Source organism: Emys orbicularis, chromosome 3 (genome assembly GCF_028017835.1).
Source record: "Emys orbicularis isolate rEmyOrb1 chromosome 3, rEmyOrb1.hap1, whole genome shotgun sequence".
Lineage (NCBI taxonomy): Eukaryota > Metazoa > Chordata > Testudines > Emydidae > Emys > Emys orbicularis.
The window spans coordinates 126,453,810-126,471,951 of NC_088685.1; the positions used below are offsets into that span (position 1 = coordinate 126,453,810).

At 34.3% G+C, this 18,142-nt stretch overlaps 1 protein-coding gene across 10 annotated transcripts in view; it reads left to right on the forward strand.

Annotated features, from left to right (window-relative positions):
- The window catches only part of QKI (QKI, KH domain containing RNA binding), a 323,675-nt gene extending 311,579 nt beyond the window's left edge, over nt 1-12,096 (forward strand). For 5 of the 10 annotated variants that reach the window (XM_065401352.1, XM_065401355.1, XM_065401361.1 and 2 more), the window contains 4 exons: nt 1,141-1,437; nt 4,296-4,370; nt 6,102-6,207; nt 8,974-12,096. In XM_065401352.1, coding sequence (XP_065257424.1) covers nt 1,141-1,437; nt 4,296-4,370; nt 6,102-6,136 — 407 coding nt within the window. In that variant the 3' untranslated portion in view covers nt 6,137-6,207; nt 8,974-12,096. Of the gene's footprint in view, nt 1-1,140; nt 1,438-3,526; nt 4,214-4,295; nt 4,371-6,101; nt 6,208-8,973 lie in introns of those variants that run through there. The other 5 variants (XM_065401354.1, XM_065401356.1, XM_065401353.1 and 2 more) reach the window with 4 other exon arrangements.
- Nucleotides 12,097-18,142: the final 6,046 nt, after the last annotated feature.

Below are 18,142 nucleotides of genomic sequence, written 5' to 3' on the forward strand. Positions count from 1 at the left end.
TTAATTTTGAATAGATACTTTGAAATGTAACTTATTTTTTCTTTTCATTTTGACATATCAAAAGCCTGAAAATCTAGAAACAAAAATGGAAAACAGAATTTTTTCAGTTTCCAGAAAAAAAAAATTTAAGACTACATGAAATACAATTTTTATTTCATTTCAAAAGCTTCCACAGAAAACCTGAAAATTTTCTGTCAAAAGAATTCTAAAGGGCATTTTTCCAATGAATTTTTTTCCAGGAAAATTTTGGATTTTCCAACCACCTGTAGGTTTAACTAAATCATTTAAAAAGCATTCTTTAAGTCAAACCATTGTAATTCTGCATTTACACAAGCCCATAAAATCTAAGCTTGAGGGTTGACCCCACAAGAGGTGTTAAAACCTGTCTGGATTGGGGGCTAAAATATTTTAAACAGCATTTAATTAAAATGTGCTAGCTCCATTTTTTTTAAGTACTTTTTTCCCTAACCTACACTTCCAGGAAACAGTGTCAAAAACACATGAATTTCTAATTTAAAATGGAAGTAGGAAAACAAATATTATTTTTGAGAATGGGGGAGGGGAAAGGAAGAATATCATCTTTTTGGACCTATTTCATTCATCACAAAGAAGCAAAAAAGGACACCCACAATTACTAGGACACCTTTAACCCCAATGATCATGGGAGGTTTTATGTATTTTGAAATAGAATTTTAATATAAACAAAAGTATTATGAAACCATTTTTCATTTTGTATGAAAGGTCTGCATAACTGACTATCTGTGGATTCTATAGTTGCACTATATTTTACATTCCATGTACGATTACAACAGTATTTTCTGTCTGTCTCATGCAGTCTTGAAAGCATAGGTAAAAGAAACATGGTTTAAATTGAGCTTTCGTGCTATGTAACCTGTTTAGAAATCTACTTCACTGTTTTATAAAGGCTTTTTTTATTTTGCATGTTCATACTTAAGCACACTGAGAAATGGAAAGCTGTTTGCATTTGAATGGTGTGCTTTGGCACTGTGTGATCAGCGCATGTACTAATGATTTCCTTTTATTTTTCTTCTTTCCTACTTTTTCCCCTTTTTTCCCATTCTTTTCACGTTTTGTACTGCTATCTCCATACTTCCTTCTAAATTTCTTTGCTTACTGTAGCAGCCCTTGCCTTTTCTCTTGCAGCGACAGCCCAGGCTCCAAGGATTATTACTGGGCCTGCGCCTGTTCTCCCCCCAGCTGCCCTGCGTACTCCTACGCCAGCTGGCCCTACCATAATGCCTTTGATCAGACAGATACAGACCGCTGTCATGCCAAACGGAACTCCTCATCCAACTGCTGCAATAGTTCCTCAAGGACCTGAAGCTGGTTTAATTTACACACCCTATGAGTATCCCTATACACTGGCACCAGCGACATCAATTCTTGAGTATCCTATTGAACCTAGTGGCGTATTAGGTAAGTTTCGCTACTAAGATGATTAACTGAATTGTAGATCATTTTCTAAGGCTGCTTTATTGTGTGTTTTACTATTGTATGAGAGTCAGTGGTTCATTGAAACTTTGTTTTTGAAAGAGAGCTCTGACCCTATTTTGTTTCATTTAAATATTCATAAATTGCCCAGTAAAAAGTGCATTGAATAAGTGCAGCTCTAAAATTGTTTTATGTAGATTGCTAAATTCATATGTCTTTAAAAGGTCAATATTTATTTTGGAACATTTTTAATTTTTTGAAAACAAAATTATGTGTTTATTTTAATCAAATTGTAGTACATTTAAGTTTTTTGTAGTGCTATCAAATGAAAACATCTTTTAGACAAGAATAAAAGCAAATAGGAATTGAAATGCATAGTTAATATAAATACTTTGTACTGTCCCAAATGGAAAACTTGAATGCACTTTCCTAAAATGTAAATAAATTTACAATAATATTTAAAAAGGATCATTTTTAATTTTGCACAACATTTTGTGGTATCAAACAAATCTTGAAAAAAACTAAAAATATAGTTTCCATTGATAGATCTGATGAATTAATCTAGTGGCAAGAACCTAAGAATCTGTCTTTAAGCAGAAAACAAAATAATAGTTTCAGTAAGTAAACTTAGCTCTTTTAAGATGTGGCTGGAGAACAGTGCAATTAGAAACATTACTGACACCTTTTTTATAGAGTTGACTGAAATGCCAATCATATCTGGTATTTCAGTCCATTGACTTGCTAGATCAAGGCTAGAATACATCTGCTCTTTATAATCCAGTTAACCAGTCAATATAAAACAAACTGTTTCAATGCAATTTCTCTCCTCCTTACTCCCTCCAGAATTTGAATAATCTTTACTCTCTGGTTCTTTTACTAAATTGTATATGACCTTGGTGCTGCATGATTTTGTTGACTTATAGGACTTTGATCTTTAAAGTTTGTTCAGCAGCAGTTATTGATTTACACAAATTCTAAAAGTCTGTAATGAACATTGGACATTAAGATTCGAAGTCAATATCTTGTTGAAAGAAATACAAAAAGCCAATGCTCAATTAAGTGAATACTACTAGCTGCTCTGTGTATGTGTGTGTGTGCATCTGTCTTTACATGTTCCTTTTGGCATTGTGGATAGGAAAATGTACTTTTTTGTATTTAGTCATTTATTTTCAATTTTAGCACTAGTCATTTTTTAAAACATTTAATTGGTCAAAAGAATGAAGTCAAGAATATCTTATTGCTATTGCATAGTCTCTGAAATAGCCAAAAAATTATGATAGATAAATTAGTAACAATGTAACTTTATACCTTTTTGGTAATATTTTCCTTTTTATTAATAATTTTTCCTGCAACCCTGTGCATGTTGTTTTTCCACCTAGGAGTCCTCTGTGCTGGCACTTACAGGGTCTATTGAGGTAGTGTCACTGTGGTAGGGATCATTGTAGCCACCGTCTGAGTCCAGTACCAAATCTCTCTACCATTTGATGTAGTTGAGCAGTAAAGAAATAATGATTAAATGTGTTACTGCATGGTAATAACTTAATACAATGCAGAGAGTTTTTATGAATTTCAGGCAAGATTTTTATATAAAAAGAGTGGGGAAGGGGAGAATTACTAAAAAATGTATCTGTATCAGAATCCTTCCTGCACAGTCAGTGTTGCTTAGAGCACAAAAAAATAATGTTGATAGAGTAGAGCTATCTAAGCAAATGCCCTTTTGGCTGACCACTGAAGATGAGTTTTCACTAAAGAATTTCAGTTATAATACAAAGTAACCTGGGCAATCTAGAATTACTGATTCTAATACGTGCTCTATCATTTGAGCAATGAAATTGAAAGTAATTTGTGCATTGCTGACAGAACTGATAGATTTGAAATGGTTTATTGTTGAGTTTTACCTTGTAACATATTTATGTATTTTTTGCCCATTTTTATGGTGAACTATTTAGGTATCTTAAAGCAGTTCCCTTAAAATTTACAAATGGGTGTTGGTGGTGGTGGTGATGGGAAAGTCGGTATCAGTGTCAAATCTTAGTTGGCGACTAATTTTTAATTCCCTTCCTTTTATCTGTAGGTATGGCTTTCCCAACGAAAGGCTAAGAATTCAAGAACGGTCTTAACTGAACCCTCATCAGATCTGAATTTAACAAATGCTTAGTTTCAGCAGTCTTGAAAAAAAAGTAGCCTAGCAGTCAGTGACTTACTTGCACTTTTTTTGCACATAGATATAAAATAAAATAGTGCTATTAATTTGGTTTAGTCTCTATTATTACAAAGTAGCTGTAATTTATGAGTGTATAGTAGTATACTGACTGCTAAGTGTTCTATACTGTTTGCTTTACTAATCACCTAATTCATTGCAGTTCATACTTTATTGACTTAAAGTTTAAAACCACATCTGTAGGCATGAAGAATTGCTTTAAAACTTTTTTTAATGGTAGAAACTGGAAGTGGTCTGAAGGGTAGCAAATAATTGTCAGTATTAAAAATGGCATTATTTAAAGTAGTGCTGCTGCAAAAAAGGCACTTCAGTGAATATGTGACTAGTAAAGCTTAAATGTTCTTGGATCTAATAGATTTCATGAAATACTGTAATGTTGGGATTGAAAATGAGTGGATTAAACAGGTTAAGGCCAGGATGTTTGAAATAAATGCAATATTAATCTGCACAGATATACTTCATATATTAAAGTTAAGATTTGAAACTACTGTGCCTTAACTTGTTGCTTTCTTAAAATGAATTTTGTAGTAAATGATCACTTAAATCCATTTTGCTAAACCTGCTGTTAATGTTTGTCTTTGAATGTTTTCTAACTTTGTCTTGGTAATTGCAATTTAACTAGGTGCGGTGGCTACTAAAGTTCGAAGGCACGATATGCGTGTCCATCCTTACCAAAGGATTGTGACCGCAGACCGAGGTTAGTTTAGTTCTGCAGTTCTTTTTTATAAGAAATGCTTTGAGTGTACATGAAATTTGCAACACCACAGCTGGTTAACCAAATACCATATTTTGACCCATTCATTAATATTTTTTCTCAAAAATCTAAATAGTCACTATTTTAGAGCTTTGGAAATGCTTGCAATTTTAAAGACATTGTGTAAACTTCTTTAGGTTTCCCATCTATTAAAATATATAAATCATGTGATATGTTAAAATTCTATAACTGATTTCCTTTATAAGAACTATATAAGATTCAGCTTCATCAGGAAATAAGAGTTTAGTGCTACATTAATTGGTTTTCCCTTCAAACTTGCTCTTTTAATTGGTGTGGAAATATCAGATTGGTGTTGCAAAAATAAAATGAATGGATGGGTGCTTAATGAGAAGGAAGTAAAGGAATAAAATGCCTCCTGTCTGGAGAAAACTGAAGATTTAGATTTCTTTTTTCTAATAAACTGTTTGAGCCACTGTACTGTATAACTCTAAAGAAGATTCATGTTCTCAGATATCTAACTTAATTCAACAAAATAAGGACTGTGAAGATAATACTTCAAAAGTTTGTTGGGTTTGAGTCAGTAAAGGCAGTATTCTTTTATGTTCTTTTGCCAAAATGGATTTCTTGGTATTTGTCATTTGCTGCTAAAATACATTGTCTGAAGAAGAAGCAACTTTTGAAGTCCCGTTGGTGAGATGACATCCAGTATTTGGACATCTCTCTGAACTAACCAATGAATGGAAAATAAATCTTCATTTTTCTCCTGTTCATCAAATGTAACTTACCATCTGTGTATGCCCTTGGACCCTTGAATGAATTACTTAAGCTTATTAAGAAAAGTGATGTTTTCGGTTTATTGACATTGGGCTGTTCATTGACTAGGAAGCAGTGCAGGTTGAGCAATGGAACACCCAACCCCTTATCCCAGCACTGTCAGTGACTCCTTGTGCGAGTCACTTAACCTTTCTGTGTATGTTTTCCCATCTATAAAATAAGGATGATAATACTTCCTTAGCTCGTGGGGTGTTGTGGGGATTAATGTATGTTCAATGCTTTTGAAGATGCAAAGTGTTTTGAAATTGCTTATTATTATTATTATTATTCTAAGGACCTATTCTCAACAAAATAGGATATCCACAGGCTTCCTTGATTTGATATACTTAAAGCCAAATTCAGGGGACAGGCATGTCTACTCCTAATATAGAATTTAGTCTACACTCCACCTCTCTCCTTCTGTTGATTTGTTAAGATCTGTGTCAGATTACCATATATAAGGAGGACACCAGGGACACCAATACCAGAGAGAGGGGCTCTCTAAGATATTTATTATATTTTATGTAGCGCCTTTACCTTTTAATGCTTTATAAAAGGCACAAGCTGATATATAAAAAAATTCTTTCCCCCTTATATCCCATCACAGTGGTTACAGTCTGCTGGGTTGTTCTTATTCTTTGTTGAAAGATGGGCAGCAGGGCATTTCTATACAAGGCCCATTTCTCTAGAATCTGCTCCTACTGATGGTCTCTCAGAGCCCAGATTTGGTGTCCTTCATGCCACAGTTGAAAAGCTTATTTGTTTAGGCAGGTATTTCCCTGGAACAGCTGGTGACCAAATCATTGTAGCAGGGCATGGAGTTTTTTTAATCTATTGGTTACTTTATTTGAATAGACCAATGTAGTATTTACTAATTTTGTTGTTTTTAATTCGTGTCAGCTGTTCAGCTGCCTTGGCAATGGTTGCAACTATAAATCATTGAACTGAAAATAATAAATATTGGAATCATCTCACCTTCTACTGAAACACAGACACTTCTTTGATGGTAAATTGTCCATATGTATAGCTCTTCAAAGTTAATTTGTATGTTTTAAAAAAGAATACACAGAGCTATTCTCTCATGGAGACCATACATGGTTCTGTGACCTGTATATTTTTTTACATTAAAACGATGCTGATAATTTCTGATGAATAGAGTTCTAAATTACCCGTAGCAACTTACATTACAAACCATAGGTTGCGCAAAGATATTTTTAAAGACTGTACTTCATTTTATTACAAATTTTAAAAAGCAGACTATCAGTGCACACTCTTTAGAGATTTAGAAGAGGGGTATGTTTTGGAAACAATACCTTTTGGCATAGTACAAACATTTTCCATAGAGGAGGTTAATGTGAGTTTTAAAAATTTGCTGTAAAATTAAAATACCAAAAATTGATCAACACTTGCCATGTGCACCTTCTGTGCAATTCATGACACACATTTTGATTAATTTGCCATTATTGGTATTTAAAAAGCAATGTCAGCAAACCGAAATATTAATTTTTTCAACCTGAAAGCATTTTAAACAGTTGTTAAATATCACTAAAATAAGTATGCATTCATTGGGTCTAAGATTACAAAAAACTTTTAAACTGGTTCTCATATTATATAGTACTACTGTATTCACTCTTTGAGTATGTTTTTGTTTTTTTGCATAGTTTTTTAGATATAAGCACTGCATTTAAAACAAGAGCCCCCAAACATGTAAATGTGTTATTCTTATAACCAAGCATTTAGAATTGGTGAAGGGTTGACAAGTATAGTTCATTTCTACTAAGAATAAGATCCCGCTCTATAAATAATCCAAAACTGAATTTGATTCATATAATAGAGAGACTGACTGATTTAATTGTAATAAACTGTAAATGGTGTTGCACAGTTGACAAACCTGTGTGTACTGTTGAAGGCCAGGGACTTGGCAGAGGATGTATCACAGGTGTTCTGGTATCTTAAAAAGGTAGCTTACTTTGATTATATACTCCACAAGAAATGTTAATGCTGATAATTTTTCTGAATGTTTTTATCAAAACCAATTGTCACATAATTTATATATAAAATTTTAATACCATTTTAATCAAAATTGCAATCAGTATCAAAAATGCTTTAAGATTCTGTGTTTTTCGTATACCTGTAAAGTGGTGAGATTGTGCCACATTAAATATTTATATATATATATTTTTTGCTTATATTTGCAACAGCAGTTTTAATTTAAAGAAAATCCCACTTAGCAGAATTTTGAAGATGTTCAGGGAACATGTGGTCTCATTTAAGTTACAGTAGTAATTTTTAGTGTTTATAAACTGTATCCTAAATGATAGGCCATAGAAACCATTTTTATTATGTGAAGGTAAATCAACCCATGATATAGATCATTTAAAAATATGCTATCTGTGAACATTACACCTACTGGATTTCATTTTATGAAATGGCACAAATCTGACTTTGCACTGAATACCTTTCTCACTTTCATCTCCTCTGCCTTAGTCAGAATGGCAACAGTACAAAAACTCTATCAAACCTCAGAATTTATTAGATATGATTAAGCTGTTGAACAAGTCTTAAAAATTGTACTACTGTTAAGTGGACCAAGTTTGGTGAAGGAGAATGTGAGAGAGAATGATTAAAGAAGGATCAGCTCAAGAACATTGGGAATGATAACTTTCCACTTGAGAACTTTTTTATGTTTTACTGTAATTTTTTTGTTTTTGTTTGTTTGTGGTTTTTGTTTGTTTTTTGCAAAAGAAAATAGTATTTACAGGTGGCTTCTTTTAAAATATAAAAATATAAAGCAGGAATGTATATGAAATGTCAGATTTTATTGTATTTGCAGAATATTAGCTTTGAAAATGAATAAAGAAAGCGGTCTGTAGTTTTAAAATGCCTTATTAGTATCAATTAGATACTTTCTCTATTTTTTGATGTACTTAGAGCTTTTGAAGTATAGAATTTAAAATGGCAAGACTTTTACAGTGTTTACATGCAAGTGCATTTTAAAAGTGTCCTATGTGTAAAATAGTATTTTCAACAGGAAAATGCTGGCTAAGGTAATAGGCTTAGCCTTTACCTGGTTTCCATGATGATGCCTACACTGCTAGACTACAGTTTAGTATTGCTTTGTATCATGAGGCCAAGAAATTCCATGTTGTTTGTAAATAGAATAATTGAAAAGCAATAAAAATTTTATTGAACAAAAGAAACCTTGTTTGGCCCATAGTTTATGTTAAACCAAATTGTTTATGAAAATTCAGATTCATTTCTTTTAACAAACAGTTATTAATAATCACATCCATCATTAATAGTTGCTTTAATGCTTGCACCTGGGAAAATACTAATGCTTAATAGCAGTCAGATACTGATTCTTTGCGCTGACTGTTTCAAAATTCTTTTACCAAGTGCCAAAAACTGTTCATTGTTTTTGTTTTCCAGTTTCCTTCATCGACTGCTACTAACCATTAGTTGTTAGTTGTATTTTATTTCTATTTTTTCCTGTTAACCAGTTTTGTGGGAGTGGGCTTCTCCTTCACATGTTCAAATCATGATACAAGGCTGTCATGATTTTATTGCATTCTGTAGATGGTGTCAATCAGTGCGTCAGAATTAAACATGCTTGTTTTTTTATTAGTTGTGATTAGTTTTCATGTTGTCATTAAGCCGTCACTAGCTGAAACTAATCTCTTCTCTATCTTTTCTTTCTCTTTTTTTTGTTTTTTTTATTTTGATTTTTTGTTTTTGTTTTTGTTTTGTTTTGTTTTTGTTTCTAACCACCCAGCCGCCACCGGCAACTAACCTATGACCTTCTGACCTCTGAACTCTTCACCCAATGATGACCTGACCATGCCTGCCTGCTGATCAGTTAACTGGTAATCGCCTTTGCTTGCCTGTCTTCAGTGCAGCGAGCTGAGGCACTTGTCCGTTCGTCTTACCATCTAACAAAAAAGACAAAGAAATTATTGTCCTCCAACTCAGCTTTTTTTTCCTGTTTGGGTGAAAGTGGTTCTAGAACCTGCACTGAATAGTAGTAAAGCAATAAGGTCCAATTCATCCCTCAGCACTGATCATCCTTTAGTGTCCCACCCTAAACGAACGGTAAGAAGGCCTCACTTAAGTGATGGAGACAGATGTCCCTTAACTACCCGATAACAGAGGCAGTTACTGTGAGCGACTTCTAGGAATCTTTTTCTTCTCATAATGAAGTCAAAGCTCTCTTTGAATGTACTGTGTGATGATGCATCATGCATGAACCTTTGGTCAGGGATGTCATTGGTGAAGGGATTCCAAAAAGTATTCAAAATTTGACTTGCTGTTTAGTCACTACCAGTGCCCTCAAAGGGCAAAAGTTGCAGCCTTTTTTCTATTGCCTGCCAAATTGGATGTTTTAAAAGAACGTGTGCCATGAAAGATAGATTTCAGTGAATTTTCAGAACTATGTTAATGCAAAGAACAAAACAGCAACACTATGAAAGCAAAATCTGAGTTAAGATTACTTTAACCATATTTAAACTTTCTTAAAAGATTACATGAGAACAAGGTACATGCATTATGTGTCACATTACTGGGCAAACTGTTCAAATATTTTTTTTAAACCTCCCTGTATAGAAAAATTTCATTAAGGATGTAAAAGCCATGCTTGCCTATTTGCTGTATACATGTAATGAAATTGTAGATAAAGTGTAGTGCATTGAAACAAAATGAACAAAAAAGTAGATACTTTTACTATACAAGGGTGCTGGTGCAGAAAAAATATATTTTTGGAAATGTAGCATTTTATACTTTCAAGTGTTATAAAAAAAAAAAGAAAAAAAGAACAAAGAAACAACCCTTTATTTCATTAAATGATTTTTTCTGGTGGTTGTCAAGAAACAAAAGACCAAAAGAGCCTTTTTGTCTTTCTTTTTTATTTTTTAAGTATTGGAATAAGTCTAAAGAAAAGGAAGTGCCTTATTTTCTTCATGGTCATTTAGTCAACTGTCTCGTATAATCAGCTCCTCCCTCAGACAACAAGTTAATGCATGCCACTTAGTCGCCCAGTAAGTGAAAAGAAGCTGGGAAAGGAAGACAAATGAGTTGACCGTTTGAAATACCTGATTTTTGCCATAGTAGCATGATGCAACTTTGCCAAATCTTACAATGTGAAACGTTTGATAATTTTTCTATCAAATGCTGGCCCCTATTAGTCTTGCAACATTTTCACCATCTCAAACCATAGTTAACATATTTTGTTTCATGTACTTGCTCAATCTAAACCAAAGGGTTCTGACTCATTCTAAATCAGAGCATTAGCTGACTCATGTTTATAGGGCAGCAAGTGTTCCATTTTGTTCAGGGGATGGCGTGGAGTTGTCTTGATTTGAAATATTGACAAGTATAGCAGACCTTGTACTTGTCCACAGAATAAAGTTTGGTGGATAATGAAATTGAACATGTTTAACTAATTTTAAGTCTGACCTAAGCATGTCCCAGTATTTTGTAAGCAGCTCCCACAGTGTCAAATAGTGTATAAGATATTCAATTCTCACAATATTGATTGTTTGTTGCTTTTTATTCAAAAGAAAAGCAGGAAAGATTCATCAACTAACTATTTAAAAATTCATCTATAGTTCAGTATTATCTTTTAGCGCCACATGAAATTCATGTAGCTAGACCAGCATAACAGCTGAGAAGCTTTTTTGAATAGTGTTGAATTCTGAAAATATTGAGCAAGTATCAGTTTGCTAATGGCTCAGTATTAGACTTGGCAAATATCAGGTGATAATTTATTTCCCCTCTTGTCAACTTATTCTCCTCCTGCAAACCTCCATAGCTTCCAAATCAAAGGTCAATAGTAAGCTAAGAAAGAGGGCTTACGGTTTAAGCACCTGTATGGTGACCTCATCTAGCATCTTGTCTCACCTGGAAACAATTATCAGTTTATTTACTATGCAATAGACATTCATCCTTTTGTATTCAGCTAGCTTTTGTTTATCGTGCCACCAGCTTTGTCTTCCTGTTACACATACAGTTGTTTTGACTTAATTTACAGTATATATGCTGTGCCATTTTGATTTTTGTTTGGTTGGTTGAATAAACCTGCGACACTCAAACATTTGAGAAGAGATTTGCTAAAACAATACCAGTATTTGATCCAGATTCATCTCAACTATGATAAACCTGGACATTTTTAGATGTTTATCAAATGGGGGAAAGTTACGTGTATGAAATAGAAGTGTGACATGTAATAGTAATGTTTGCTCTGAATGAACAAACTTTTGAAAACATAGTTGACAAAATTTTGGATCAACTTAAAAAAAAAAAGCATGACTTTTGAAATCTCTGAATGCCTTGGTTCTCAGTATTATAATTCTTTATTGAATTTTTCTTTATTAAAATATGTAGTTTTAAGACTTCTTTCTGACAGTATTATGTAATTTTTTTAGAGTGGGTAGATGGGAGTGTCGCTTGTATGTAACAGTACAGATGACATGTATTTGTCTATTCTTTATTATCTTAGTAGTTTCATGCTGTGTATGTATCATAACCAACCTATTGCCTATGAGAAACATGTAAGATAATGTATTTACAGCCATTGTTACAAGTTTATAATGTATTTTTCTATCTTGTTTTATATGTATGTTATATAAAACATTCAATTTTTTTCCTGATTGAGAAAAAAAGGATACAAAAATGCAAAACCCACAATTTTGATAACTGAAAATTGCCAATTGTTTTGCAGTACTTTATTATATTGGGAGTGTTGTCTTTCTTGGGCTTTTAGTTAGCTACTGGATGAATACATTAGACATATTTGGGTTTTAGTTGGGTTTTTACATAGCTTGCATTTTAATTCTTTGGTTCTTTGCTGTTTCTATTAACCCATAGCATTATTTTAATAAATGTTATAATACCAACCTACTAACTCTGGACTATGTCTGTTTATTAACCATTACATGTTTAATTAAAATAAACAAACAAAGACGGAAGAATGTAAAGTCTTGAGTTACTGGACTAACCCTGAAGAACGTGACCACGGATAACACATGACTTGTATTTATGTTGTTTGTCGGCTGACATTCTGCACACTACTATTAAATTGGCTTTTGGTCATTCTGGCCTTTGCCTTGGGGGTAGGTGGAGTAGAGATGGGAACAAAGTAGCATTATTTGAAGCATTCTTCTTGTAGTCTTGCCACTTGCCTTTCAGCATCTGCATTACTAATTCCACACGTTACTTTTTCTTTCTCTAAAATAATCACTGTCAGCTCACAGCAAAAGCGCAAAGATGCCAGTATATTGGTAAATCATGTGATGGTGTACCCAGAGAAACCAGTTTGATTCTTTGTTGAACCATTTTGATGTCATAGTAAATCTCATTGAAATCTGCCATTCTTTATTTAAAGCACCTGATTCAGTGTCACATCTTGTGACTCTCTTCTATTTTGTATAAGCACACATTATTACTGGACTATATTTTTTGTGTATCTGAAGCAAGGAACTGGCTTTTTTTCTAGGATGTCACAAAGATTTTCCTACAGATTGCTTTATTTCCTAGTTGACATACTATTTATGTAAATTTTTTTTTGTATGTCTGTAGTCTGTCATTATCACCTAGCTCAGGGGAGTACAACTTCTGAAAAGCCAAAGATCAAGCTGGATCATTTCCTAATGACTACAGAAAGTACAAAATACTAAACCTGTGGCACTATATTACTGAGAAATAGCCATTTCAAATACCAAGGCTCTTTACCTGTGATCTCTATCCCTGTGGATGACCGTAGCAACACGAATGCAGGGCATGTAAATGGTGGAAACACATTAGTAAATAAGTTTTTGTTTTTGAGCTTCGATGCAAATGACTTTTACAGAGAAACTTCATATTTAAAATTTTCTACTATTTGAAGTTTTGTTTGTAGCCTGGTTAGGCCTACCAGATTTGTGCTTAAATGTACAGTAATTACCAGCTATTCCCTTCGGAGACCCTTGATGCACATCACTTATTTCCCTGATATTGACAGTTTACTTTTCTGTGAACTAGCAATCTACTTGCCTGGGAATAAAAATTCAGATGAGAAATCGGCATCTGTTCAAAACTGGGTTTTTTCCATTTGTTGTCATAAGTTTTAATTTACAGATCTCAGAATCCTTGTAATAAAGTTTTTATTTTAAAAAGTGGAAAGTTCTCCCAATTTTTTTAAGTTAATTTTATGTAGAAAAATTGGGCCTAGCACTAATTAATAAGTAGTTTGTGCATTAATTTGTTAGGCATGTTGATATACAACTAGATTTTTTTAAATACCCATTTAAACATCTAGTTTAATTTACAGAACTGTACAGATGCAACTGTAAAATAGAGAAAATTGATACATCTAGAACAAGTTACATGTGTACAAAAAAAAGTTTTTTGGGGGGCCATTTCACTGCTTATACTATGAATGCATTGCTATCCAAAAATTCAATGAGACAGTGTAAAAAGAAAATAACTCAGTGGATAAAATCAGAACCTTATGTTTCAAGTAATGTGACATTACAACTATGAATTTAGAGTTATATAGAAAATGCTCAAAATGTTTGAGACAGGACAAGTGTTTAAACTTTGAGATGTCTACAAACTTGATTAAAACTTCCAGGGTGGGACTAGACGTTGTTACAGTTTTTGGATAGCAAAATATCTTTGTTCTAGGGGCAATAAATACAACTTTATGATGATCTTCATTATCTTTTATTATCCATGAACTACTGTCATAGTTTGCCCACAGTGGGCATTTTCATCTCATTGTCAATTATACATAGTAATGAACATTTGCCCAGAAGAGAACTGGGTTATTGTTGTTTTTTAAACTGAAGGAAAACAATAAGCCTTAAAAGCAAAATAACTCTTTTTACACAAATTAATGTTACTATTGAACATAAGTGCAGGTCTCAATGTCCATAGCTAAGCGCTTAACTAAAAATCTTGTCAACTATAAAAAGGCAACAATTTAAGATGAATTTTTGGTGCTTGAGCTTGATAACTTCAGTGTTGCTCTATTGTTAAAGTTTTTTGTGTTTTTAATTCTGGAAGGGTAAAATGTCTTTCAGATTTTATAAAAGGCATGTATTCAAGCAAACCTACAGCACTGCAGTTCCTTCCAGCAAAATGGAGTCAATTTAAATAAGTATATTTTTATTTACATTTAATTTACATTTTTATGCAAATATAAACAGAAGTACAACAAAACCCTTTTAAATAAATACTGGATGAAGCAATATTCTTTTACAAAACAACACTTCAGAAAATTAGCCTCTTGGAGGATAATCTTACTGTGCATCAAACCAAAATACGTTTCATAGAGTGTCCCCAAAGACTTTAAGTATCTTTTGTGCAGATATTTAAGCAGTTTTAGATTACTAATCAGTATTTACTAATATACTATTTGAACAGATCTTTTAACAAGTTTGTGTAAAAATCCACTGATACATAATATAACAAGCTAAAATTGCTTCATTTCCAAATCACACCCTTTAATCTATGGGGACCACTGAAAAGTTTTCTGCACTGCAAAATGCTGTAGGAAATGCACGCTAAAGTATGTTGCTATCCAATAAAAAAGAATGCAGAAAAATATAACTCTTTGAAACTTTCTTATGTATCTGGATAATTAAACGGGCACTCTAAATGGCACATTACACAATAAAGTCCTTGTAACACTTTTTACAAACATTCCTGAAGTGCAAGTGTGTAATTGTACTTGGAATGCCTAGTTTATTTTTAATAGATCTTTGATATAGAGATACGTTTTGTGAAATAATATATTAATGGTATACTGTTTTTTCAACTAAGCATATGAACCATTACACTGACGTGGTAATCAATGTTGAATCAAACTGGTTAACTTAAGCACATTGGTCTCCTTCCTATGTGCCTGCTTACTGATTGCAGGTGGTATAGTTCCACATTGGAGGTGGGTGTCATGCGCAGCAGATGGTTACTTGCTGTATTAGCTTCTTGGTGCCAGCAGTTTGGGTGTCCGTTGTTGACAACAGACTGCATTGGGAGAAATTAGACTCCCAGGGCGAAAATTAATTTGCATCTAAAAAACTATTAGAGAAGAGTTAATAGAATATATATCCTTTTTGACTTCTATTGTGGCAGTTTGTGTGAAACATTTAAGGTTTTGTTTGTACAAAATAATGTATTTTGAGGGGGGAAATAGACATTGCCAAAACACATGTAAATAAAAACACCAAGTATGACTGTACATGATGTGCAATAAAATAACTGGAAAAAGTGCATGTACTTTATCAAAAGCCGATTGGAAGCTATCAATGCTGCAACTATAGTTTTATTTTCTGAAAAGTCACATTTTATTCTGTATTTAAACAGCAGAATAAAGAATCTACATTTTTCACACTTTACTGTTCATTAATGCTTTTAGCAATGTTATGAGAGATGTTGCTTTTTGAAGTGATTTTAAAATTTTGTCATGATCTGACTACCTGGATATCACCTTTTACTGAAGAATTGCTGTTGTATTGCTTTGGTTACAATTAGAGACTAGAAAAAGTTAATGAGTACACATTCATGCACACAGTATACATACAGCACCTCAGCCAAATTTGGATTTGCAAGCACACTAAAATTGAGCAACTTGGACTCTACGAAATTATGAAAAGATTATAGTTGCTTGAATATCATAATTACCAGACTGTTAGTCAACATAAAAGGAGCCAGACCAATATTATTTTAACTCAAGCCACTATGAAGTTCTAGCTCTTTACAATGGCCACATACACTTAAATGAATGATTTATCACTTTGGCATCTGCAAAGTGGATTTCTCACCAAAAAATGATCTGTCTTAATATTTTTCACTGAATACATTTATGCAATTATCTCTGGATTTAGTATGACATCATTTGAGTACTGTGTAAAATATGTACAATTGTGTAAAAGGAAAAGCTGGTTCAGCACAACACACAGGGCTTGTCTACACTTAAAATGCTAGAGCAGCACAGCTGCACCACACTGCTGCGCATCTGTCATGCTTCAATGTAGACACTACCTACGCCAACAGGAGGGGTTCTCGCATCTGCAGGTAATCCACCTCCAAGAGAGACGGTAGCTAGGTCGGTAGAAGAATTCTTCCATTAACTTAGTGGTGTCTACAGTGAGGGTTAGGGCAGCTCAACTACTCCACCCAGGTATGGATATTTCACACCCCTGAGGGTTGTAATTAAGCCGACTTAATTTTCTAGGGTAGACCCGATCACAATGGGTGAAATTCTGTGCTGCGTCTCCAAGAGGAGCAGTATGAACTCACAGCCAAGATGGATGAGGAGGACAAAGGTGCCCACCTCTGTGCCCTGTGGATCCCAGGCTGTTCCAGGATCTGGAAAAGACCCTGCCATAACTAAGACAGACCTGGGGTCATCTCTTAATTATTGCAGTCTACCCAAGCTATCTGGAATCCCTGCAATGCTGCAGCCTTGCCCCCCCCCCCACCCTAAGTCTGTGAAGCAGCTTTGTGGTTGTCGTCTTTAGCTCCTGCACAGAAGGAATCCATTGACAAAGCCCGTCATTTTTGGGGGGGTAGAGGGTCATGTTTGTGCTATGGATGCAGTAAAAAATACTTATAATACCAGCATTCTGTTGTTCTAGGTTGTCCAATAAAATTAGACATGGAAGCTGATGAGTGGAAAGTTACTACCCATACATTTTATTGTACTGCACTAGGAACAGTCCTGGAACATTAAACCACATTTAAGAGGGATAGCTCAATGGTTTGAGCATTGGCCATTTAGGGATCGGGGGCAAAAATCTGTCTGGGGATTGGTCCTGCTTTGAGCAGGGGGTTGGACTAGATGACCTCCTGAGGTCCCTTCCGACCCTGATATTCTATGATTTCCTCATAACTGCAGGAGAAACAGCAGCTTTAAGGGGGGGGGGGACAAATATTTTGAGACTAAAATTGTGAGACTTGTCAATGCTTCCTCCTTTAAGGGGCTTGTCAGTAAGTTAAGACCCCTTTTTAAAAGAAAATTCAGATAGAAAGCTGAACACCTAACACAAGAACCAAGGGTCACCCAATGAAATTAACAGGCAGCAGGTTTAAAACAAACGTAAGCAAGTACTTCTTCACACAACACACAGTCAACCGATTATGAAGGGGATGTTATGAAGGCCAATAGTATAACTGGCTTCAAAAAAGAACTTGATAAGTTCATGGTGGATAGGTTCATCAACTGCTATTTGCCAAGATGGTTAGGACTACAAGCCCATACTCTGGGTGCCCCTAAACTTCTAGATGGTTAGAAGCTGGGGCTGGACGACGGGCTGGATCACTCAAATTGCCCTGTTCTGTTCATTTCTTCTGAAGCATTTTGCACCAGCTACTGTCGGAGGCAGGATACTGGGCTAGATGAACCATTGATCTGACCAGGTATGGCCATTCTTATATTCTCAGCAATGGATTTTGCAACTAGGCCATTTAGTAATCAGTTTTGTTGGTTCCCAATCCTCTAATGGGACAGGTGCATCCTTCCAAAATAGCTGCTATCCTCCATGTTTGCACACACAGGACTCCAGGTCCTGTTACCAAGACAAATCAGTGGAGAAGTGATAATCCGTGTTATGAATTCTGGTGAACAGACAGTGGAACCTATGGTATGAAAATGAAAGTCTAGATGGCTTGTCTGTCTGTAAATGTCTGTTGTATCATAAAAGGTATTTTGTTAACAAAGGAGAGGATAGTTGGGGGAATATTAAAAATGCAGGATGAGTGACAAGACCATTATTAGATATTTATATTACAATTGGACCCCTATGCTCCAATCAGGATCTTGGGATCACTTTTAATCAGGAGGTGTCGTCCTACTAGGTGTATTACAAACACGTAAGATGATTCAGTTCCTGGCCCAAAAAGGTTACAGTTTAAATTCTTTAATACGACCATTTGGTATGATCTGTTGCACCTGTGTAGTTTAGATT